The following is a 24,727-nucleotide window of genomic DNA, read 5'->3' on the forward strand; positions in this document are numbered from 1 at the left end:
GAGGTTCTGGGTTGCAAACACCTCCAGAAGTGTCCCCAGCTGAGACTGTGATCCTTTATTTTTCTGTATTATTTGGTATCATTAGAAGTTCTGGGTGTTTCTGATTTGGGTCTGTCTGTAACTGCAGCCCATCCACCAGCTCTGGCCCCAACCCATGGGCTTGAGGCTGAAAGCCCTTCTAGAGGCAGCTCAGGTTTTGGTGTGCTGTAGTTCTGAGCTGCAGCAGAAAGTAGTGGAGCTTTGGTACCAAAATCTGGCAACAGGGCTTGCTGAGGGAATGAAGGTGAAGCACAAACCTTGCTTTTCTCGCACATCATAAAAATTGCCCGTAATTGTCTCAACTCAATATGTTAAAGGTGTCTTTCTGTAGGTGCACTGCTTGTACTCTGTGTGCTGTTAGTACTGCCATAGCGTGTATTTTTACATCCATTTGTTTGTAGTTTATTTCTTAGGGCCATTTTAATCTTGTTTTCTGCTCAGTTTACAGATGATCCAACACTTGCAATTTGCAATGACAGCGGAGGCTCCGTGTTTGAACTGTCATTTAAGTAAGACAATAACTCTACCCATAGAAAGTACAAGAAACCAATTCTGGGTCATAGTTTCTAAAACCTAAGGAGTAAAGACCCCATTGAAACCAATAAAGCTACTGCCTGAATGTTGAAGGTGTAATTTAGGGCTGCAGTGTAATTTCTCAGCTGAGGCAAGATGCCGTGTGGCAGTGCAGTAGTCAAAGAGCACTCTTAGTTGTTAAGGTGTCACTGTATTGCCCAGAATTTGGCACTCCTTGTGGGCTCTTAGTAGCTGTCACAAAAGTGCTGCCTCTCGTTTTGCCTTGGCTCATTAGTGAGAGCTGTGCTGCAGCAGCTGCTCATTTTTCTCTTGGCCTCTTCAACAGGAGGAAGGACAAGGAGGAAGGATTGACAGTCAATCTGATCAAGTCCACGGATTTCCCAAACATCATTGTCAGATAGGATCTTAAGGAATTCTTGTCTGTATCTGAGCAGCTGTGTGGGGTTGCCTCCAGTGACACATCAGAGTGATCCCTGGAGCTGTGCAAGGGACTTTTTGGAAGGAGTATTTATGAAGGATCACTCCTGAGATTGTTGGGCTGCTGCCAAGCTGATCTGTGCTCTTTGCAGGAGGGTTATGGGAGTGAGGACGTGCGAGTCTCGGTGTCTCTTCAGTGGCTCCAAGGGGGAAGTTTGCTGTATTGAGCCATTGCACGCAAAGGTTGATTTGAGAGACCATCCTATCACCCAGTATTCACTGCTGGCCATGGCCTCCCTCACTAAGGTAACTTGCTGCTTGCAGGAGGCTTGATGTGAGAGATCTCAAAGGAGAAGTTCTCTGCTATATACTCAAACATTTTATTTGCCTTGTTGCTTTCCTTGAAGATTCTGGTTATTGGCCTGAAGCCATCTCTGAAGGTGTGGATGACCTTTCCCTACGGCCGTGTGAGTAATGAAGCCAAACAGGTTCTTTTTGAGTTATGGCTACAAACATTCTCTTGGAGGGAAGGAGATGAGATCAGGAACAGGTGTTTTGTACCACAGCACTGTGGAATTGCAGTGATAATCTGTGGGTCTAATGTGTGCAGATTATGGCAGAGAGGAGGTGAGAAGCTGCTTCCAGCTGTACCTCTGTGAAGATGCTGATTTTCTCAAATAAGCAGGAGGGAGCCCCTCAGCTTCTTGTCTTTCCTGCTGCAGCCTGGATGCACCCACAGGTGGGATGTTGACCTGATTATGGCTGCAATCACCTTGGACTGGGGCTACTGTTTTACATTAGACCCACACAGCAGACCCCTTAATTACAGGGACAGGAACCAAGAGGATTTAGAGCATTAAACAGTCTTCTAAACTCTCGATTATTCACTTTCACTAGTCAATGGCATAATTCTTCCTGGAAAAGCAGCTGGGGGCAAGATGTGGGATAGGCCGTGTTAGGAGAATGGAGACAAGGCTGGTATCAAACTGCAGCTTGTTATATGTATCCATGTGGGATTGGCTCTACCCTGAGCAGCTCGGATACCAGTGGTGTTATGTCTGGGTGTCCACTTTGCCAAGGACACACACTGCTCCAAAACATGTGGCTGGACCAAAGAGCACAAACTGCTGCCAGGAATTTGCTTTTCAGCCCCTGTGTACAAGGCACAGTCAGTGCAAAGCCACATGTTCTGGAGCTGAGGGTCTGCCTGGTGTGCCTTAACCACTGGCTGTGCTTTTTGTGTGACAGATGGACCCTTCGAGTGTCCCTCTGCTGGCGTGGCACTTCGTGGCTGTGCAGAACTCGGTGAACCCCATGCTTGCCTTCTGTCGAGGAGACGTCGTGCACTTTCTTCTGGTGAGCCTGGGCTGTTCTGTGCTGCATCCAGGTGGTCACGTCTCATCCACACATTCAGGGATTGAGCCTCTGTCTTGGTGACAGTGTGAGACCTGAGCATGCTGGGAACAGCTGCAGCTTCCCACTGGCTTGGGAAAACCAGCCTGGTGGTCACTGCTCTTCAGCTGCAGTGGTGCCCGTGCTTGGAGGCATGAGATTTATCTGTTCCAGAAGTATTGATTTGCAATTGATTTCTACTGGAGGTATAAGAGTGTGGATTGTTTTCAGGGAGAGCATGTGAATTTGAGACACCATCTTTAAAACATGAGTCTGGGAAAAAATTGTATAAAACACTAAGAAAAGAGCTTTCGGTCCTGTTGATGTTTGGCTTCAGGGCATGGTGCTCATCCTGTTTAGGTCTGCAACAGTTACACATGCAGATATGGTTGTTTAGAGATAATATCATGCTGATTTCAGTATGAGAGCAATACCTAGGCTTCTGAAAATCTGGTGTTTTGGAGTGCTAAGTTTGTTGCCCAGCTCTGCTATCATGTTGGACCTTAAGCTTTGTTTAAGCACCCAGATGTTGTGTTGTCTGGATTGAGTCCTCTTTCTCCTCTCTCATCTCTCTTGGTAAAAGTGGGAGAAAGAAAAGGGTGCATGTTTAAGCTTGTCTTGGTGAGATGCTTGTCTGGAGGGAGCTCCAGACTCCTGGAGTCAGTGTGGTGCCCTGTGGGAACTGAGAGGCTGAACTGAAGGAAGTCTTTGAGTCTGAGTCAGCCTTGTCTGATTTTTCTTTAGGTCAAGAGGGATGATACTGGTGCAATCCACGTCACAAAGCAGAGGCAGCTTCATCTGCACTATGATCTCATCAACTTTACTGTAAGTCTCTGTACTGCAGAATGGTTAAATTTTTTTTGCACTGGTTTTCTTGTAAATGTGTCTCAGTAGCTCTTAGTTCTGTGCTCTTGGCTGTGTTTATCTGGTGATGACTAACTGAAAATGTCCTTAAACTTGGGACTCTGTGGAAAACCAGCACAGTGTGGTAACCACCTGTGAACAGGTGGTGTAGTTGTCTTGGCTTTGTTGCCTCTGGATAGAAAGTGTGCTGGAGCATAAACAGTGTGCCAAGAGGACAAAGCTCTGGTAGATTGCCATTTGTCTACAGCTGTTTTCTGTGAAGATTCCATGTAATTTCTCTCCAGGAGGACCCTCCCTATCTCTGCCTTTGAAGTTAAGCCTGTGTGCAGTTGTAAAGTGGCCGTGTACAGTAACAAAGCTCCTGGCCCTGCCAGAAGTCCCAGTAGGGGTACTCAGGCATATGGCCAGAGCCTGTTTCCTTGGCTCTATTGGACAATGCATGGCTGAAATGTGGAATTTGGTGCTTTTGCAGTGGATCAACTCACGGACAGCGGTGCTGCTGGACAGTGTGGAGAAGCTGCACGTCATAGACCGTCAGACTCAGGAGGAGCTGGAGACTGTCGAGATCTCAGAGGTTCAGCTGGTCTACAACAGCAGCCACTTCAAGTCTCTGGCCACAGGGGGCAATGTCAGCGAGGCCCTGGTAGGCACTGGTGGCCTGTTTGTGTTGGCAGCTGTGTTTAAAGTAGGCCCTAAGTGGAAGTCTGAAGGGAAAAAGCCTTTTGGGACGTCTCAGGAGTCACATGTGTTGGTGATGTGGGCAGCTAACAGACAGCCCATGTTTCCTTTTGTGCATTGAAGGTTGTAGGAACTGCTCCTCCCTTGCCAAGCTTTGGAATTTTCTGTCTAGGATAAAAGCTGATGTGCTTTATTCTTTAAGAGGATTTTTTGCTTAATACACCACAGACTGGAGCACTGCTGTTGTAGCAACTCTCACTTCAACGGTTGTCTTCCCATCTGTGTGCCCTACACATTTGCTCTTGAGGAAGATATGTGAAGAAGCAGGTGGCATGGAAAGGGCCCCCATAATCTTTTTGGCACCTGAGGGTAGGCACAGAGCCCTACTTTATCATGTCTTTGGGTAGCCAGAGCTCAGCAGCTCTTGTAGCTGAGTTCACAAGCAGGAGGGAGTGGCAGCAGAGCTCTTTGACTTACTACTGCCCAGCAACCTGTGGTGTTCTCTCTCCAGCCTCATTTTGATTTCTGCATTACAAAGGATCTTGGAAGTGTATTTATGTTGTTTGGGAAATTTGACAAAAACAAAAGGCAGTTTTACTTGTATGTGATTTTTCTCCCTGTAGGCACTGGTGGGAGAGAAAGCTTGTTACCAGTCTATCAGCAGCTGTGGTGGTCAGATCTTCTACCTTGGAACTAAGGTAAGTGGGGGGAATTTTTTGGTTAAAATACTGGGCATTCACTGATGGTGGTAGCTCTTCTAGAAAAGGGCAATTTGTCTTCTGTGGAGATGTGTACTGGGAATGGGTTCTTCATGCACTTATGTTGTGTGGTGAAGGAAACGTGCAATAATTTGGTTTTAGCCAGGGTATGGGCTGAGTAAGACATTGTCATCGTTTCACAATATCCTGATTCATTCAGCTCCAGGGTAAACTTAGCCTTACTTTACTGACATCTCGCCTGTCCTAAGCTTCTCTGTCTCTGTTATAAATGTGCTAGGGAATAAACAGAAGAAAATAAGGCAGCAGCTAAAACTGGGCTCCAGTTTATACTGCTTGAGGGTTGCTTTATTTAGTCATCTGTACTGGCGTGCTGTGGTGGATATGTGGGGTACTACAGGCTGCGTGAGCAACTACAAGTAAATAACTTCCAATTTCTTTTTTCTTTCCTAGTCTGTCCATGTCATGACATTGAGAAGCTGGAGAGAGGTATGTTGAGAGGGAAACTGTACAGCTGAGGCTTGAGTTGCTTAAATCTAGCTCAAAGGAGGGAGGGAGCATTTGTGAAGCATTTTCTGGGCGCTGTGTTCAGGATCCCTGATTGCTGCACAGAGCCAGTGCTGTGGATACACTGATTTTCATGGTGACACTGGGACTTCTGCTTGCATAAATTTGCAGGCTGAATGGAGTCCCTGTTCTCCCAAACAAGGGCACCATGCTCTGTGTCAGCTTTGGTTAGTGCAGTGCATGACTTAGGAAGAGTGTGTGATGCAAGCCTTCTGTCTGCCACACAAGCATCCAGGAGTGAAAGAGAACCTGCTTCAGTGGAGTTTGTCCCCAGCTACTGCAGGAGCTGCATCATAAAATCCATCTAAGACTACCTAGAAAGTTCATGGGATTTTAGGTCCTTGTTGGTTGAAGATTTTTTTTGGAACTTCATTTCTCTGACAGCTGAAACCCCATCAATGCCCACACTAAAGTTCTTAGTGATCTATTTATGTCTATTCCTGTGTTGTACTTTTCACTTGAATCAAACAGCAGTTTTCCTTCCTGCATCACCACTTTGCAGTATGTTTATTCAGTGTGTGCATGTTCTTTCTCAGGCTTTGTTTTGCAAGGCTAAGCAGCACTCATTCATCTCTCTCGTGAGATTACTTTCCTGTTCCTTTCTTTATTTGTAGTCCCTGTTCTCTGCATGTCCTGTGTGCTGGGTTTCTTGGGCATAGGCAAACAGTTCACCACATATTGCTGGGTGAGATCTTACAAGTGCCATGCACAGTGTCACCCCTTCTTCACAGTCTCTGCTAGATGTGTCATTTCTCATGCATCCTTGAATCTCATTTTTCTATTCCTTTGGCCACGTGATATCAGTGACTTGGGCACTCTGGAGATTCACTGGTGCCCTGTAGCCAGTGATTTCTGCTTGTACTGTTGGGTAGCATCGCTCTCCTGTTACCAGCTTCAGGGGCACATCTCTCGTGCCTTTCTGTTCTTCTGTCTCACCTCACGTGCTGCCAGTTGGTTGTCAGCAGACTTCAGTAGTAAATTCAGCCTATGCCTGTATGTAGAAGGTTTCAATGAATCCAGAATCACTTCAAGACTGACTCCCAAGGGAATCTGGTAGCCATTTCTTTGCAGTCTCATGTTTCTCCTTTAAGCAGTGACCTTCACCATTTTTCCTCTTAGTTGCTTTAGGGCTGTTTTCCTCATCCATGGTTATAAACTCCTTCATGTGACATTGTATCAGGACCTTTAATAGGATATGAACAGTTGAGCTCTGTTGAGCTTTTAGTTACCAAGATCACTTCTTTCTGCTGGTTTTGTCTCCAGCCATTCACCACTGAATTTGGTTTAGTAAGCTGTAATGAAGAGTCTTGTTCTGATCCATGATTTCAGGTACAGATTTTCCTGGAATTCACAAGTCAAACACAATCTCTGCTCTGAGATAACCCCTTTCTAAGTTACTGCAAGGTTTCTGCTATGTTGCAGTTGTGCCTCTGTATCATAGGGGACTTAACCAAGAGTTTGAATTGAGTGTGTGATGATTAGGGTGAAGCTGAGAGTTAGTTCTTGCTGCAGGACAGAATGCTGGGCTGAGACATGGAATCTCTCCTCTCAAATGGTTCTTCGACACTGTCCTATCATACCAAGGCCAGTGGTGCTCGACCTTGGGTGTTAATAGTTCCTTAAAGCAGAAAATACTTGTGACTTGTAATGTACTTCAGTCCTTGCTGACCGTGAGCTCAGGAGAAAATAGGGGATAGGGTGAGGACACGCTTTGCTGAAAGCATGGCAGAGGTGTTCACTGTGCTCCGAGTGATGGGGCAAGGATGGGGAATGGAAAATGCTTATCCTTTGTTTATCAGACAGTCAACAGTGCTGGGGGTCTCCATCCATCAAGCATCTGACTTAAAACATCCCCCATAGGGACTTCATGTACTGGAGCCTGACATTTCTTAGTCCAGCAGAAAATGTCCATTTGAGAGCATCCTTTGAGATCCTGTCCTTTACTGCCGTGTGGTGAGAGCTGCTGAGGTGTCTTGTCACCTTGCTGTCAGGGACCGTGACCCGCTGCTGGGAAGTGCTGGTCTTAAAGGGGAGGGAACCATCTTTTCTGTAGTTCTGAGGTCGAGTATTCCTTGTTATTTTAGAGAGTTGACCACCTTCTGAAACAAGAACGTCTCACAGATGCCCTGGCTCTTGCTTGGTCCTTTTATGAAGGTAAAGCAAAGGCTGTTGTAGGTAAGTTTGGGTTTGTTTGCTTCTAACTGAAACCTCTAGGGATGGTTTTAAACATCTGCATGTACAGGAATCACTTTTTTAGGGGAAGAAAACAGAATTGAATTGAATTGTGTTTTTTGAGTTTGGCAGAAGCAACCTTTATATGGAGTAGTTTGAGTTTTTTGGATGTTTTTTTAGCCATACTCCCTTTAGCAGCTTGCTGATTTCAAATGAAAGTCAGACTTGATCTGTGTGTGACTCCATCTTGTTGTCACTTCGCCATGAAGAAGGTGGATCCAGATGTTGAATATCCAGCCTGCTAGAATATTCCAGAAGGCCATGCATGAGCTGTAGGTAGCTTTCAGAGCAATTCTCTGTCAGCTCTGCCAAGCAGGTGCTTTGATCCAGGTCACTCCCCTGACTGTACAAGGAACTGAAAGGATCACACTGGCTTTTGGCACCACATTTCCTACAAAGGAGGTTGCTTGAGAAATATATTAATTGTGCCAGAAACTGCCACTTTTGTGGTCTGATTTGTACTGGACTCATTGATTTTACAGCAAATAACTTCTGATGGCACTGGCAGATGAGATGCAAGTTCCCAGGACAAGATCCTGCTGTGAAATTGCTGGTATATGAAGATGTGTCTTGTTTTAATGCATGGATATAGCACAGTAAAGCAGATAGTAATGCTTTGAATAATGAAAATCTGTCTTTTTGAATTGGCATTTACAATATTTTCCCCTTTTAGTGCACTTTATTCAGCTTCTTTGCATCAAGACCTCTTCCAGCAATTACCCTCATGTACAGTCTTTGACAGCTCTCCATTAATTGTTCTCTCAGTGTTAAACAGCACTTGGAACTGTTCTTGCCAATCCTGTGCTGGAACAGTCTTTAAGTGAGGAGAATAAAGCTTTTGGAAGAAGAGTGGGCTAAAAGTAGAGCACAGAATTGTGTATTTACATATCCTGACCTCCACATCTCAAGGGTGGTGACATTAGCATCTGAACTGTGGAGTTTTTGTATTTCTACTGGTAGCTTAGATGAGAAAAGCCTCGTTTTTCACCCCACTCCCTCATTCTTTCTAGGCTTGACTGGGGACACGAGCAAGAGGAAAGCAGTCATTGCTGACAGAGTGAGTCCCTGAGCTCTTCCCAACTGGATTTTCATGTGTACTAGTGTGATACTGTGTTCCTGAAAGGAACAGCTTCTGTCCTCCATGAGTTAATCCAACTGACTCTAGAATATGTGCATGTTTCTATCTTGCTGAAATTGGGAGCAGAATTTTAGAAAAAACTTGGAAATACCATTTGGGTAGGGTGGGGATAAAATCTGCAGCATTAGTAATCCAAAAGGTGACATTATCATCCAGGCCTGGAGATCTCTGGTCCCCTCAGAGTGAAGAGAAACCTTTTGTGTAGGTAACTGTGGAGTTCCCTGACCTTTGGTTGGCACATGTCCATCCATATGTGACTTGCTGACTCCCAGGATGGAAACTGTGCTCTGTGTTTATGTGGACATGGAATAAACTCTTCAACTGCTCCTTCAACTGCTCCAGTTGAGTTGTTACAGGAAGTTGCTTCTGAGAGGGGTGTGTTTAAAATACACACTTCCTTCAATAATTATTTGGCTCTACTCCATTCTTATTATTTTGTGTGCAGGTAGCTATGTTTTGCTGTGTAATATACTTTAACTTAAGCTTTGGGTAAAATCGTGGCCTAGATGAGCCTTGTGCTTCAGGATGTGTTCACCAGCCTGAAAACTGGCTGTTGGGCTGGCTGCCCAGCTCTGTGGCCAGTTAAAGTTAATGCAGGCCTTCAGTATCCCTCTGGGCACTCCTGTGCCATTGTCACACCACTATGTCTTGGCAGCCTCTTCCCTCTGCTCCTTCCTGCCCACAGCACTCATACCCCAAACGGGACAGCAGAGTTTACAGTGCTTCCAACCCCCAAGCCAGTCTGAAATGTGCTACCAAGCAGGGCCTCAGTATAGGATTTGAATGAGTTTTCTTATTTATTGTCATTCAGATGGTTGAAATCCTTCTCCATTACACCGATCGGACTCTGAAGAAATGTCCTGACCAAGGGAAAATCCAGGTTATGGAGCAGCACTTCCAGGTATGGTGCTCCAGAGGACTCTTGCAGAAATCTTTGGGGTTTTTTAATTAACTTTGTTTTGCAGCAAACATTACTTGTCTATTTTTGAAAAACCTTGTTGTGGTTCAGCTGAACTCTCACCTGTTGTGTGCACTCATGAAATCAGGACTTGGGTATAGTGGGTGGCAGAGTAGAACCTGTGTGCCCTCGGTGCTCTGCAGGAGCGTCAGCAGAGCTTTTTTCCATATGCACCAGCATATGGAAAACCTGTAACTGTGCCAGCTCCTAGCTGTGTCAGATACCTCATTGTTTCTGCTCTGCCTTGGCCAGGCTGCATTTCATGCTTTGCAGGATGTGCTGCTTGGCAGGGTTTTTGCCAGTCAGTCCCTACAATTTGTTGTGTTTGTTCCCCAGGACGTGGTGCCTGTCATTGTGGATTACTGCCTCCTGCTGCAGCGCATGTAAGTCTGGGTGGGCAGACCTGTCCCCCAGGGCAGACCCCAGCACCCCAGTGCTGTCTCCTGTGGTGTAGAGGAATTGCATCACATCATTTCATAGCATATGTCACATCACAGTTCAGAGGAATGCCTAAAAACAGGTACCAAAGTCAGGAACTCAGTACTCACACAAAACCATCTCTTAAATTTGCATTGATGTGTTGAGGAAGAAAAGTTGCTTTGAACCAAGAACTGCCTTGATAGATTTTCCTATCATCATCATCATCATCGTCATCATCACTTCCCTTCTAACAGCACTTTTTCTGCTGCAGCATCCATAGCTGATGTATGCTGTGTAACTCACCCCAGTACAGGAGCTGAAGAGGGCATTCAGTTCCTGAGCCTGGGAGATACAGAGAAAATGGAGTTTAATTTGGAGCCCTTGGAAAGTAGATAAGCAAGGAGATTTTAATAAAATTATTTGATAACTAAACTCTTCCTTCCTCCTAGGGATCTATTATTTAACCAGATATATGATAAGATGAGTGAGAACTCTGTAGCTAAAGGCATCTTTCTGGAGTGCTTGGAGCCATATATCTTGAGTGATAAGCTGATGGGAATCACAGCTCAAGTGATGAAAGACTTGCTGCTTCACTTCCAAGACAAGAACAGGTTGGAAAACTTGGAAGCCTGCATTGTGCATATGGATATCACCAGTTTAGACATACAGCAGGTGAGTGGTTGTGTTGCATACTGTATTGAGCTCCTCTGAATAAATCAGCAGTTACAACATCTTGTGCTTCTAAGCACAGCATCGCATGTGGGCTTTCCCTGTGTCCCTGGGATTTGATCCCTGGGATCAAATTCAGTGAATTGGGAATTGTACAGTGTGGCTGTGTTTTGCTCCCCCAGTTTGTGTCTTGGCTTAGGTTAACGCATCAGCAGCTGAATGTGGTGGAAAATCCTTAAGGATTGTTCCCAATCACTCTTTCACATTTTGAGTGCCTTACCTGACATCAAAGGCTGCAGGAGCACAGAAGGCTGGAGTTGTTTGTGTCAGCTTGGGTACTTGCTTTTGCATAACCATTAGTGGAGCAGGGGGTGTTCCTGCTCAGCAGTCCTGTTTCCTGATGGCATGGCTTTGCATTTCAAGGGTGAAGCTGCTTGGAAACCTGATGTTGTAATTCACTAACCGAACCAGACTACTGCAAGCAAGGTTTTTTAAGGAACTGGATTTTAAAAATTTAATCTTTAACCTCCTATGAATGTTAGAATCTAGGCAGACACATTCCATGCTTGCTGTGTGAGCAGTAAGTTGGACAGTCCTTTGGGGGTTTGGGGTCTTTGCAGAGGCTGGTTCTTAAAGTGGAAATTCTCATTCTGCTTTAAATGGTACTCTTGGATGATGAAGTGCGAGGACAGGGCCTGGGGAGTGAGAGAACTGTGATCTAAGAGCAGCTGTGTAGCTGCCCTGTGCTTTGCTGCCTTGCAGGTGGTTCTCCTGTGCTGGGAAAACCGCCTGTACGATGCCATGATCTACGTCTACAACAGCGGGATGAACGACTTCATCAGTCCCATGGAGGTAGGAGGGGTGCTCTTGCAGGAGGGTTGCTGGGGTGTGCAGCATGCATTCTTCCTGAGGAACAGCATTTCAAACCCAAAGCCTTATCTTATTCTCTGTATTCTGTGTTCTTGCTCATTTCCATTTCAAGGGGGAAATCATGTGTGATATGTGCAGTTTATTTGACTGGATGCAACAGAGAGAAGTAATTTGTAACAACTGGGCTTTAAACCACCAAATTCCTTGCTGAGGCAGAAATCCTCTGCAAAGTTAGGGCAGGAAATATAGTCATGTTAATAAAATATAAAGGAAAAGCAGCAGAAGACAATAATGTGATGATTTAAGGAGACTGCGTGTACACAATTCATACAAAAGGCCAGAAACAGCCCTTGCTCGAGACAGGCCCTGTTCTGAGCACTTGGGAGACATCTCTCAGCAGGAAGCACAGGACTCACTGTAAGGCTCTCTCTGGAGGCCCTGTTGATTCTGCTGGTTATCCTGGAGATGTGCCTGATGTGCCAATGGCCCTATAACCCCAGCGTGTTTCACCATGGAAGCACTGCTGGTGTTTTCTCAGTAGTGCTGAAATAGAGAGCTGGGAGCATTGGAATGGGAAAATCTTCACCTGCCCGAGTTTTAGCAGCTGTAATCTCAGTGGATTTTTCTCAGGAGGGAGGCTCTTTAGGCAGTCATGATTTTAAAAAGGCCTTCCGGAAACTGAGCACTAGCTGTAGGAGTACAAATAACTTTGCTTTCTAGAGGCAAGTGTTTAGACAAGTCCTCATTCTACATGCCCAAACTAGGCTCTGGTAACCCTGCTGGGTGGGCTGAAGGTTTGTTTAGTGGCAGGAGATACAGGAACAGGATGTGGGGCAGGTGGGTTGTGCTCTGACTGACTTCTGAGACTGCTGAACATTGCTTTGCTTTAGTGTGGCCTATGCTCAGGGTTAGAGCTGATGGAATTAAAGCTGTTTTTTCATAACACCAGTTGTAAAAAGCATCTTTTGCCATATCTTGGAGTCCTCTGTGCCTTTTTAATGAAAAGACGTGGTGATAAAGAGTTTCTGTGGGAAGACACCCCACTGATCTCTGTTTTAAAACCACACAGGTTCTTTGCTTTGAGCTTTTCTAGCTGCTTGAGCACTGCCTTCTTTCTTGTTACAGAAGCTGTTCAAAGTCATTGCTCCTCCACTGAATGCTGGGAAGTCTCTCACAGGTACAGAATTCTTTCCCTTTGAGGGTTTGTAGTTTTGATACTTGGTATTTTGAATATCCGTAGTCACTTCCAACAAAGAGATGCAAAAAGGGAATACATACCCAATACAAGGGTCTTGGAGAACAGAAGTGTTCTGGTACTATTTACTGTGTGTAAAGCTGCTCAACTTTGTGTGATAAACTCTGTGTGTGGCAGAAGAATTGCATCTGTCTCTTGTCTTGTGAAGAAAGGATGACAAATAATTTTTGTTTTGTAGATGAGCAGGTGGTGATGGGTAACAAGCTGCTTGTATATATAAGGTAAGGTCCTTCAGAAAGTGTGAGGTGTTGCCTAGTGGTGGCACCAGATTTTAAACTTGCTATAGTTGCAGAACCTTACTGGGAGCTTCAGGTTCTGAGAGATTGTGTAAAGTAGCAGTGGGTACTCACTGCAGCTCACTTAAATTTACCATCCCTTCTTGTTGCACGTGGTGTGTGTGAATAGGAGGGATCAAGTTGGAGGCTTAGAGCCCAAGTTACTGCTGATGTACATTTTTAATTTCACAATTTGGCTGGAGTGAGTTTTGTTGTGTGTGAGACACAGAGCTCCTTGAGCAAGGGCTCTGTAGCCTCATGTTTTGTAGCATGTTCTGGCCCTTTCTGCCCTGCCTTTTGGGATAGCTGTGCTCAGCTGCTCCTTGCTGTGTTCCCTGTCATTCGCAGGAGCTTGCACAGGAGGGATTCATTAGTGAATTCCTCTTTCTGGAATCTATGCAAGATTGTGAAGTTAGCTTCTGCATTACTCGAGCTTCCTAGAATTGATAATTTTGTGAGAGATACCGAATTTTCCCATTACTTTCCTGCTGTGGAATGACATCCCCTGCATGCAAATTCATGCAGTGTGTTGGCTCAGTGTGTATTAGCAGCAGTGCTGCCTGGGATGCTTCTTGCTTTCATGATTTACAAAATAAATGGGTTTGCCTTGTGTTAAGGGCATCCTGAAAATTAAGTCAAAAATGAACAGTTCTCAATCTCTTTAATGTCAGGGTGTATTAAAATGCCTTTCCCCTCCTTTTCTGTAGCTGCTGCTTGGCAGGCCGTGCATATCCATTGGGTGATATTCCTGAAGATCTGGTGCCTTTGGTGAAAAATCAGGTGAGAAACCTCTTGGAAGGCAACTTCCCATACAAGGCTTTTCAAAGAAGCTGCATATGTCTTGTCTCATGGGTTTCCAAGGGAACATTGTTATCAGTCTGATAACTATCTTTGTGATATGAGTGTATCCTACTGTAATCACAAAATCAGCTTTTAATGGATGAAGTCAAACAGTTGTTGTTGCCTGAACATTTAAACTTAATATTTTTCTTTTAGCTGTAAATTTTAGCTGTAAATTAGCTGTGTGGGAACACAGAGTTCTCAGTGATTGGGTTTTTTGCCTTATTCTTTACCACAGTTACCAGAAATGTGTAACTGTTTCTTCTTTGTAAACTTAATGTGTCAGATATGGGAGGGTCTTCCCGTTTTCAGATGCATCTGACAGGGGATTGACACTGGGGAGAAATGTCTCTAAGTAGCTCTTGGTTGTAGGTTTCTTGAGGGCTTTTGACTCCTCTGGACTAATCCGACAGTTTCTTGAAACAGAGGATGTTCCTGATCATTGTATTTGTGCTCACAAAACTTCTTCCTGAGTTTCTGGCTGGTTTTACCACAAATGTTTTTTTGGTGTTTTTAGCATTTCACTTCAGTTTCAGGGTTCCAGTGAGACGAAGTGCTTTTTCTTTTGCACTTTCTCTTTGCAGTACAATGGACCAGCTGTTTTTTGAATGAGGGGTGGGTTTTTGTTTGTGGTTTTTCTATGTTTGGGATTTTTTTCCTAACCCAGAACTTGTAGCTGTATGTGTGTGGTAGCTCTGGGTTCCTGCAGCCCCTTTTCTCAGCGGCTGTGCAGACAAAGGGGAGTCCACTCCCCTTTGCTGGGCCAAGCACTGGCTGTTGCCCTCTCCCAGGGTTGTTGGGATGTCCCCTGCTCAGGCTCTGAGGGGAAGCAGGAGCCCAGTCAGCAGCAGCAGCTCTGGGAAGAGCCTTCAGCCTCTCCTTTCTGTGATTCCTGGTGGTGTTCCTGAGAGCTGGGCTAAAGTAACACCTTTTTGTCTGGTGGGTTGGTTTTGTTTTCTTAAGCATTCCTAGCTGCCAGATTGGGATCAAGGAGGCCAGCAGGGAAGGTGTGGATCTGAAAGGCAAGCTGCTAATTCCTGCTGGATTCACTGCCACTGTGCTGACAGAAAATTAACTCAGAACAGGAGTAAATGAGGGAACATGCCACTTGCTGAGGATGGCTGGGAGAGCACATGACCTGTCAGTTGTCCGTGGGATGCCAGTGTGTACCCAGCACATAGTCCCGAGTGCTGCTCCAGCCTGGAGCCGCCTGCTCCCTTCCTGCTGGCAGCCAGCTCTGCTGTGAGCCTGGGTGAGACACCTGCAGCTGGCTCTGCCCTCTTGGTTCCCTGGACACCTCTGTCAGGGGCTCAGTAAAAGGAGTTTATTTTGGAAGATGCCCTCAAAATTCATGAACTGCAAAGTCAGTGGAAGAGACAGAGTTGAAAAGCACCTCAGTGAGTCAGTGCAGTGCCAAAAGCTTTGTGCCTCACAGTGAGGGGGCAGATTGACTGGCTCTTCCCAAGTGAACTGCTGACAAGGAGAGGAGCTGTGCCCTGGATAAGGAGGAGTTGCACAGCTTCCCAGGAAAGCTGCCAGGAAGGGGATGGAATTTTCTAATTTCACACACTTCTGTCTGCAAGTATAAATAAGCCTTTATTTTTGTTTGATCTTAAATTTTGATTGATCTTAAATTGGTTGGTGAGTGTAAGGAGGGCATTTTTTTCCTGCTGACAAGCAACAGAAAACACCACTCAAACAAGAACTGATGGACTCCTAAGGGGCTTTAAAGCTGAAGTGCAAAGCAGGTAACAGTGCTGCTTTCCCACACACTTGTGCTCCCAGTTATCTGAAATCCATAGGAAATCTTTGCTTGCCTTGTCCGTGCAGGTGTTTGAGTTTCTGATCCGGCTGCACTCCTCCGAGGGCTCTGTGGATGAGGAGGTGTATCCCTACGTTCGGACCCTGCTGCACTTCGACACACGGGAATTCCTCAATGTGCTGGCTCTGGTAAGAGACGCTGGCTTTGAGAGGAAAATGCAGGGCCAGTTCTGCCATCAGCAGTGAGGTTCCTGTCAAGAAATCCATGCTTTAGCTAAACCAGGAGTTCCTGACTTGGGGCAGGAGCAGTTCTGGTGGTTGTTCTATAAGATATCAGAGGGAATCACAGTAGTCCTTTGTGGCCTTAAATACAGAGTGATGAACGTGACATTACACATGTCTGCTGGCAACAGAGGCTGTCTTTAAAACAGAGGTAAAATGAGAATAATGTATTTGTAAAGAGTGTTCTAGTACCTACCTCTGTCTCATGCAGGGAGATCTGCCTTTCTTATTTTCCAAATTTCTAGAATTTCCTATGTCTGTTGGGACCCATTGCTTTAACCTGAAGGTGTAAAAACCATTTTGGTAGTTACAAAAGAGCAAATTATATCTTGGGACCTGCTGTTTAGGGATATGCAGAGAAAGGACTTAAACCATCATTGTCTGCTTTCTGTTTGCTGTTATTCTGAGGGATTGTGCTCAAGGTGTCAGTGTTTTGCCTCTTGCAGACTTTTGAAGACTTTAAGAATGACAAGCAAGCTGTGGAGTATCAACAGAGAATTGTGGACATTCTTCTGAAAGTGAGTGTGCCTAAAAATGAACTGTGTTTGTGTCTGACTGATTGTATGCAATGCTCTGCAGTACAGCCTGTAATCTGGAGGAGGTGTTTGCAGTCCTGCCCTGGCTGACACCTCTGAGGAGGTGCTGGGCAAGAGCATGGATTCACCTCAGCCAAAGCTGTCAGTTGGATATTCAGAAGTGATGATTCATGCCCTTCAAATACGCTGACAGAGAGATCTCCTTTCCTGTGTTTTCCTTTGGCTCTCCTTTCCTGGGTGATACTTTGTCAAATTTCTCATCTCTGCAGTGTTAAGCTTATTTTTATCTGCTTCTCATTGGATCTACTCCCTGATTCCTTCTGAGCAGGTAAAAAGGTCCCAGATCTAAGGGATCCCAGGCCTTTCAGATCCTGTGCTTGGCAGGGTGCCACTGCCTTTCTGCTGCCCGTGCTCCCCGTGCCTGTAAACGCTGTGTTTGGGATGCAGCATTTCCAGGATGACAGGCCTATCTTTAGTTTAGGAGGGAAGAGGAATGTCAGTTATCAGCCTGGTGCTCTGGAAATCACTTGTCATCCCCAGCCCCTGTTCCCAACAATGGATGTTCCCATTAAAAGCTCTCTCTGCCAAGCGCCGTTTGCTTTCCCCTCCAAGCTGTCACCATTAATCATGAGTGACTCTGCTTGGAAGCTGTTTATGTATAAACATACCATAAGGAGCATTTCCCTGTCCCTGTCATCACTGATAGATGAGACAAGGGCACAGTGAGTGACTCGGGTGGCAGTGCTGCTGCAGTGGGCAGTGACATTGCTTGCCACTGTGAGGGGTTTTGTGAGCCTGCCCAAGCAGGACGTGGCTCTGAGGGGTATTTTAGCTCTGTGCTGGCTCAGCCCCTCTGGTTTGTGTCCTGAGCTGCTGTCAGCAGGAGGTGGCACACTGCAGCCATGTTCCAGAGCTGCTGGGGATGTGTTCCTGTCATGGCACCAACAGCAGTAGGGCTGCAGCGTTGCATCTTCAGGCAAACAGTGTGGTGTTACGAGAACTGCCAGTCTGAAATCTGCTGTCCTTTTGGAAAAAAATTAAAAGCTTTTGGAACTTTCAATTTAAATTTGCCATTAGCAGTAAAGGAACACCTAGGAAATAGCTGGGCTTTTGAAATAGTTTGGTGAATGCAGACATGCTGCTAATGCCAATCAAAACCTTGGCAAATGTATCATCCATGTGGCTGGCCTGCAGCCTCTGGAAGGTTGCTCTGTTCCAGGGGCGTAGTATTTTCACCTTCACATAGACTGACAAGGACCCAGTTTGTGAAAAACAAAGCTAAAATTAATAAAACACTCCAGATAGTTCGGTGAATAATATTTTAACGGTGTTAGGTAGTGCTGTTCTGACTAAAGTCCTGTACGAAGTAGCATTTCTAGACAGAAAATTAAGGCTATGAAAGAGTGATTATGTTGGCTGGTGTTTCAAGCAGAGCTCTGCTTGATTCTCAAATGTGTCTGGCCTGCCTGCCTCAGTTGTCACATAACCATTAGCATCTCGTGGGGGTCTGGAGCTCTGGGTCACTTGAAGAAATCAATTGACTCCTGCCAGCTCCGACTGAATGAGGTTGTAAGCTGTGAGCTGCTCCATGGCAAGGCTTTGCTACAGCAGTTCTTAGATCCTAGCTGACAGAATTTTCCAGGTGATGGATTTCCTCCCAACTAAACACACTGCTTTTAGAGGAGACTCTCCAAACAGGGGCATTTCACTTTCACTTCGGGTTTAGGATTTTTTTAGAAGCAGGAGACACCAAGTCAGGACACATCAGGCTCGTGTTTTATACGCCACCCAGGTGAAAAGCACTTCTTGGGTTTCCAATCCCTTTTGTAGTGACTCTTAGATACTCCTTTTTTTCTGTAATTTCAAGTCAGCACAGCCAGAAGTTTCTCTTAAATATTATTAGACGAACAGCTAATTCAATGTGAGAAAAGCTTTTCCCCAAACCTGCAGTCATTTCTTAGCTGTTAGAGGAGAATTTTGCATGCCACAGTTGAAGTGGTGAGTGCCTGGGGCTTGAAATGAGGTGTTTGGGGGTTTTTCTTCTATAATAATTATACTTTAACAATGTAACATTTCTCTGCTCAGAAGCTGTTCCATGTCCCATGATCGAGACATGCTACAGAGGTGGAGATAAATGTGGGTTTGGAGCCTCTTCACACCTGAAAGGCAGGGACATGCAAGAATTCTTTCCTTGAGTTTATGGCAGAGAGGTGGAGCCTCTTCAGCTTTGGGACAGAAGTGCTTTAGCAAGGACACATGCACTGTCTGTGTCTTCAGATGACACAGCTGCATGGTAGGGAAGGGGACTTGTGTTTGACCTTCAGGATGGACTAACACCAGGAGGTGTCTGGGGTAGGAGGAGACACGATGGCTCACAGGGATTTGTCCTTGTCCCAGTTACTTTCCCAAAGGCAGTTGCAGAATCAATCCCTTGTGGGTTTATTTTTCCCTTTTCTCTCCAACATTTCTCAGGTCATGGTGGAGAATTCTGACTTCACCCCATCCCAGGTTGGCTGTCTCTTTACCTTTCTTGCCCGGCAGCTCGCCAAGCCCAACAACACCTTGTTTGTCAACAGGACACTGTTTGACCAGGCAAGTATTCCTGAGTGTGTGTGGCATTCCAACCAGGATGCCCCACTGTAGACTGGAGCAGGTCTGGAGGTACAGGTGGCACCTTGCTGGGCTATTGCTGTGGTTTCCCAGGAGCAGAGTAGGACAGATTGTGGAAGCACAGTACACTGTGTTTCAGCTTGGCTGGAACTGCAGGAGAAGCAGCATCACATCCTAGGAAGTGTTCAAGGCCAGGTTGGATGAAGCTCTGAGCAATCTGGTGTGGTGGAAGGTGTCCCTGCCCATGGCTGAGGGGTGGAACTGGATGGGCTTTAAGGTTCTTTCTAGCCCAAGCCAGTCTGGGATAAGGGGTGTCAACTAAAATTACATTAGTGAGCTTACAGAGCACGTAAATGTACCTTTCATTTTTAGTTCAGGTGGCCACTACTTTCTGTGCTGTTTGAAAAAGTCATTTACACCAATGCATGTCCAAAGCTTGCCTGAGTTAACTTTGTATCCCAGCTTAGGTCCCAGAAATTCCTGGGACTGAGGAGGAGGCTTCACTGACTGCAGCAGTTGTGCTGTGATGATAATAGGGAGATATGAGCACTAATAAAAATGAATTAGAATATATATATGTCCTTTGTCCTAATTTAAGACTGAACAACTGTGTGGAGGCTAAACAGATTTGGGTGAAACACTTTCACTCCACGTAAATTAAATTTTATGAATCACATAACCTCCTGTTTTCCTGGTGAGATGGCGCAGTCCAAGAGAGAGGGTCAGTGTAGTGGTGCCAGCTGTTTGTGTGTAGTCCAAAGCACAAGCATGGGGTTCCCTGAGTTCTTCTATATTCCCTGGCTTCCCTAAAGTTTGGTTCTAGATCCTGGTGCAGAGTCCTGTGTTTCCCTCCCAGGAGTCTTTCTGCAGTTCTCTGCTGTTCCAGTATTCCCAGCTTGGTTCCAAGAGCAGGTGCACTCCGATGGCCCCGTTGTGTGGTGGTTTGCTGTTGCCACTGCTGGTGCTCAGGGTGTGCTGGTCAGTTTGTGCTCCTGGCTGTGCCAGCCAGGCCTGGCTCACACCATCCTCTGCCCCTGGCACAGGTGCTGGAGTTCCTGTGCAGCCCAGATGACGACTCCCGGCATTCCGAGAGGCAGCAGGTAAGAGCCTTCCAGGGAACACTCCTTGGAGCACCAGGCAAGGCCAGGCTGTGGAGCAGAGTTTGGCCTTGGGAGTGGGCAGTGGGCTTTGGGTCACATACCAGAGGCAGGGGCTTGGGAATATTGGGCAGTGCTGGGCACAGCAGGAGGGAAGGATCCCACCCCAGCATTGCCTGCCAGGAGGAAGAACAGGCAGGAAAGTTCTCAATAAGCACATGACCTTCCTAGTTAGAGGCCAGTCAATTAACAAATCAGTAAAGTCAGCCCTGTGTTCTTGCCAAGTTCGATGGAGCAGGAGCAGTGTACTCGCAGTGGCACTGGCTGTTCAGCTGCTGCTGCCCTGTAAGTAACTGGCATTCAATCTCTGCAGGTCCTTCTGGAGCTGCTCCAGGCAGGAGGGATCGTGCAGTTTGAAGAGAGCCGCCTTATCCAAATGGCAGAGAAGGCTGAGTTGTGAGTTGCTGGATACAATATATAAAAACTGCCTTTAGATCTTGTGTATCATATTGAAATACTGCCTTTAAAGCTCTTCCACAGCTCTTCTTTGCCTCCACTTTTGTTGTTTCTACTTTGCAGCTGTGCTTGGGGTTATTTTCCCTGTGCATTCACAGTATGCTTCATTTAAGATGTTCATGTTTAGTTCCAGACGTTCTTTCCTGGGTGTTCTTAGAGAAAGCATAAAGAAAAGAGGGGGTAGAGCTGTGGAAACCCTTCAGGAGAAACCCTGTGGGACTTGATGAGTTTTGACATTGCCTATCCTAGAGCCCAGGCTGTGTTCAGAGGTACAGCTGTATATTGGAAAGCTCTACCCCTGGCAGATGGAGATGCCTCGTTGGGGTGAGACCCACAGGTGGATTTAAAAGCATGAAGGGGTCTGGAGCCACCCCCATGGTACTCATTTTAGAATTGAGTAGGAGAGACAAAAACAGTATCTGGAAAGGCTAAAAATTTCCAGCATCTCCTTTAGATGCTTTATGATTCCAGAAAGAGTTTGTTAAGCCAGAACAGAGCCAGCCAGGGAGGGCATCTTCATCCAGACAGTGAGTTTGAGTGTTTCATGAATGAATCTCCCATGCTACAGAGGACCAGAGGGAGAGCAGTGGGGGGTGTGCCATGCCTGCTCTGTGTGTCCTAAAAGGAGTAACTCGATCAAATTTTTCACATTCAATAAACACTCCTTTTCTCCTTGCTTCGGAGAATTTGACAGCCAGGCCCCCCAGCTCAGCCACTTCCATCAGAGCTAAAAGGTAATATTAATTATCAGACTCTTCATTTGGTTTGCCTCAGTTACATCTGATTTTATGTAAAGTCTCAAAATATTGAAGATGTTTATTAAAATGTGAAGGCAGGAAGCTGTGTCATAACACATTGTTATGTTCAGTGAATTTCTTCAAATTAGTGTAGTGGATTGACCTAACTTAGAGCAGAGTGTTGTGGAAACAAGAAAGATCATCTCTGACAGCAGAACTTGTGAGACCTGATTTCATTAAGGATTGTTGTCCTCTGTCCCTTGCCTCTCCCCTCAGTAACTCCAGTTTTCTCTGTTCTGGGTGATAATTTCCCAGAAGAGGGAGGTTGTTGGACAGGTTGGCCTGGGGCTGGTACAAATGGCACTCCAGCACAATGGAGCCACCCAGCCTGTGTGCTGAAAACCCCAATGTAAGACACTTCCAAGTGCTGCCTGCCTGTTGTGCTGATGTGGGAAGTTTCCCTTCTTTTCAGCTATCAGATTTGTGAGTTCATGTATGAACGGCAGCTTCGCTATGACAAAATCATTGGCTGTTACCTGCGGGATCCCCTGAGGAAGGTGAGTAACCCTGGTGCTCCTGGCCTCTCTGTGTCATGGCCATGCAGCCTGTCCTGCTGGCCACAGTGACTGGGCACAGCTGCCTTGCTCTTCTAGCAGAATTACCTTAAAAATGCCCTTAACAGTTGAGGTTTCTTAGTTGCGGTCAAAGCTGTTTCTGTTTGTCTAGTGGAGAGGAGCTGATTTCTTTTTTTTTTGAAGTCTTAGAGTTTTCCTTTATTTTTAAATGTAGTGCTAGTACATCAAACCTGAGTGCAAGGTGGGATTTACTGCAGGTGTGGCTAACTGCAGTACTTCTTTGTTTCTGCCGTTGGTCCCTACATTTCTTCCCCTGGACACAGGCTCTCTGCCCTTATTGTCTCTCTGCCATTACCTTCTGCATGTGCCTCAGCTGCATACCTGCCACAGATTCTGAGGCATTCCCTTCCACCAACATGGGATGAGAGTCTGGCAAATGTGACCTCACCAGGTCCTTCTAAACCTACAATGCTGCATGTTGTGTGGGTGAAGGAGTCGGAAGAGAAGGTTGTGATGGTGAGGTGGTTGGAGACCATGACACAGGAGAGCACCTGAGCTGGGGCCAGTGCAGGAGAGCCTGGGGGAGAGGCCAGCATCAGGATGGAACTCAGGAATGTGCTGGGAAAACTGAGCTACCCTCTGGCCGTGTTCTCTCTGCCTGTGCTCCTAGCTCAAACGATGTCCTGTCCTTTATCCCTGTGGGCAAGGAGACATTTCTAATAGGGGAAGAACAATTCTCTTTGACCTCAGTGCTTAACACATCAGCACCGGGTTCCTCTTGGCTCTCCTTTCCTGGCAGTTCTTCAGGAGCTCTTTAGGGGCATACAGCCTCCCTGCAGATCACTCATCCTGCCCTGCTCAGAGAGGAGTAGCCCTGAGGCCATGAGGCTGTTGGAAACACTCTCCTTTCCAAAAGCCAGTGCTGTCGGTGCTGCAGAACACACTGCAGCATTTATGGGTTTCTGCCTTGCAGGAAGAAGTTTTCAACTACATCCACAACATCCTGTCCATGCCTGGCTACAGTGCTGAGGAGAAGCAGCTGGTGTGGCAGAAAGCTTTGGACCATATAGAGGTAGGTACATCCTGCAGTATATCCTGCACCCACTGTCCCTCAGCTCCTGCTAATGGCTCTTGGATCTGCTGGCTGCTCTTCCGTAGCACAAGGGTCCAGTGCTGAGTCACAGCTGTTGAGACAGCTCTGACCTAAGCTCAGTGCTCTCACACGTTAGTGTAAGTGCCTCTCTCTCATTCAGGCTGGCTTCCTTGCCTTCCTGGTTTCAAGTGCTGCTCTTTGGATAATGGAGCCTTCTCAGGGGGTGATGGGTAGTGAGTGCTGTGGAGCAGGGGAGGGATCCATTAGCAAGTGTTCATCTCCCGAGCATGCAGCAGCAGCAAGGCAGGATATGGACATTTTGACCTCACAGGCTGTGGGGTCCAGTTCCTCATCCTGATTCCTCACATTGATAAGTGCATTCAGCCCTGGTGCCCTGTCGCTGCTGACCTGGGGGATGATGGGGTCATGACTTCTCTGTAAGACACAGGCTGCTGCTAGACTTCTCCAGCTCATAATTTTTCCCATGTCTTCAATTTCTGTCTGCTTCAGGGAATGGAGATGTGTTGGAAATGATTGTCCAGTCAGTAGATGTGGGGAATTTGTAATATTTCTAGTTCCTATAAAGTGCTGTCAGTCCCTGCCAGGGTGATCTGGAGATAAGCCAGGAAAATAATTCTGTCTGTAAAACAAGCCTTACAGACCACACTCCTTAGCAGAAAATGGCCACAGAATCTGTATCCTGTGAGGCAGACAAAAAGCTAATGGGCACATCTAGAGTACTTTTAGTTTCTACCAGCATCTGCAAGTAGTGCATGACTAATGAGAAAATGGACCAAGAGGGAGACTGATTCAAAAGACAATGCACAAAGAAGCCCTGTGAATGCAGCTGTCTGACATGTGGCTCAGTGAGCTCACAGCCCCTCTCCAGAGGCACTGGCAGAGCTGTGGGACTGGTTGGGATGGTTGTGCTGGGGCTGAGCAGGCCTGGCCGATGGCAACCTCATCAGGGCAAATGGGGTTCCAGGTTGGGCAAGCTGCTGTCTGCTGTGCTGCTTCTGTGTCTGCTTCCTTCTTCTACTGCATCCCTGGTCCCCCAGAGAGCTGCTGGGCTGGTGATGGGCTCTGTGGGTCACCTTTCTTAGGTGCTGTCACTGAGATCAGCTCCCCGTTTCCTTTTGGCATCTTCTGTTTCCCAGGGTTGGTAAGCAGCATATACAATTCCATGTGGTTTAGCAGCCTGCTGGCTGCTGTGGGCTTTTGTCCTTTTCCATTGTGTTACTCCTGCTCTCAGACATTCAGGAGACTTGAAACAGTAAATAACACTTTACTGGGGTGAAGCTGTGATTTCAGCTCTTTGGACAACTGTCATTTGCTGAGATATGAATGCAGCAAACCAGCCTCTTCAGGCAAAACTAGCAGTGTCTGGAGAGGATTTCCTGGTGATTGTATGGCAGAAAGTGGGGCTTGTGGTCAGTGCCACTTCTCATTTTCCCCATCATCCCACAGCCATTGTTGCTTGATGTTTATCTTAAAAAAATAAACTGTTCTCTTCAGTCACAGTACTGGTGTTTTTGTGCCCTCATGCCTTGTGTCAGTACTGTCCCCTCAAGGGCTATCTGAGCAGTACCATGTTTGCAGATTGTTGGGAGAGGATGGAAACCCAAGCCCCAGACATTTTTCTGGGGGATGGGCTCT

General features: G+C 46.3%; 1 protein-coding gene across 2 annotated transcripts in view; it reads left to right on the forward strand.

The window, feature by feature from the left end:
• Positions 1 to 24,727, forward strand: part of VPS8 (VPS8 subunit of CORVET complex) — a 68,447-nt gene that overhangs the window by 14,418 nt on the left and 29,302 nt on the right. Inside the window, exons 9-32 of one of the 2 annotated variants that reach the window (XM_082288358.1) lie at positions 481 to 548; positions 1,143 to 1,296; positions 1,398 to 1,457; positions 2,239 to 2,346; positions 3,127 to 3,207; positions 3,719 to 3,889; positions 4,548 to 4,622; positions 5,094 to 5,129; positions 7,292 to 7,361; positions 8,450 to 8,496; positions 9,389 to 9,478; positions 9,872 to 9,918; positions 10,405 to 10,627; positions 11,387 to 11,476; positions 12,620 to 12,671; positions 12,928 to 12,970; positions 13,732 to 13,804; positions 15,695 to 15,814; positions 16,354 to 16,425; positions 18,916 to 19,035; positions 20,097 to 20,153; positions 20,524 to 20,606; positions 21,876 to 21,960; positions 22,952 to 23,050. In XM_082288358.1, the coding sequence (XP_082144484.1) occupies positions 481 to 548; positions 1,143 to 1,296; positions 1,398 to 1,457; positions 2,239 to 2,346; positions 3,127 to 3,207; positions 3,719 to 3,889; positions 4,548 to 4,622; positions 5,094 to 5,129; positions 7,292 to 7,361; positions 8,450 to 8,496; positions 9,389 to 9,478; positions 9,872 to 9,918; positions 10,405 to 10,627; positions 11,387 to 11,476; positions 12,620 to 12,671; positions 12,928 to 12,970; positions 13,732 to 13,804; positions 15,695 to 15,814; positions 16,354 to 16,425; positions 18,916 to 19,035; positions 20,097 to 20,153; positions 20,524 to 20,606; positions 21,876 to 21,960; positions 22,952 to 23,050 (2,124 nt within the window). Of the gene's footprint in view, positions 1 to 480; positions 549 to 1,142; positions 1,297 to 1,397; positions 1,458 to 2,238; positions 2,347 to 3,126; positions 3,208 to 3,718; positions 3,890 to 4,547; positions 4,623 to 5,093; positions 5,130 to 7,291; positions 7,383 to 8,449; positions 8,497 to 9,388; positions 9,479 to 9,871; positions 9,919 to 10,404; positions 10,628 to 11,386; positions 11,477 to 12,619; positions 12,672 to 12,927; positions 12,971 to 13,731; positions 13,805 to 15,694; positions 15,815 to 16,353; positions 16,426 to 18,915; positions 19,036 to 20,096; positions 20,154 to 20,523; positions 20,607 to 21,875; positions 21,961 to 22,951; positions 23,051 to 24,727 lie in introns of both variants that reach the window. The other variant, XM_082288359.1, reaches the window with a different exon arrangement.

Source organism: Coloeus monedula (assembly GCF_965178545.1).
Source record: "Coloeus monedula genome assembly, chromosome: 10".
NCBI lineage: Eukaryota > Metazoa > Chordata > Aves > Passeriformes > Corvidae > Coloeus > Coloeus monedula.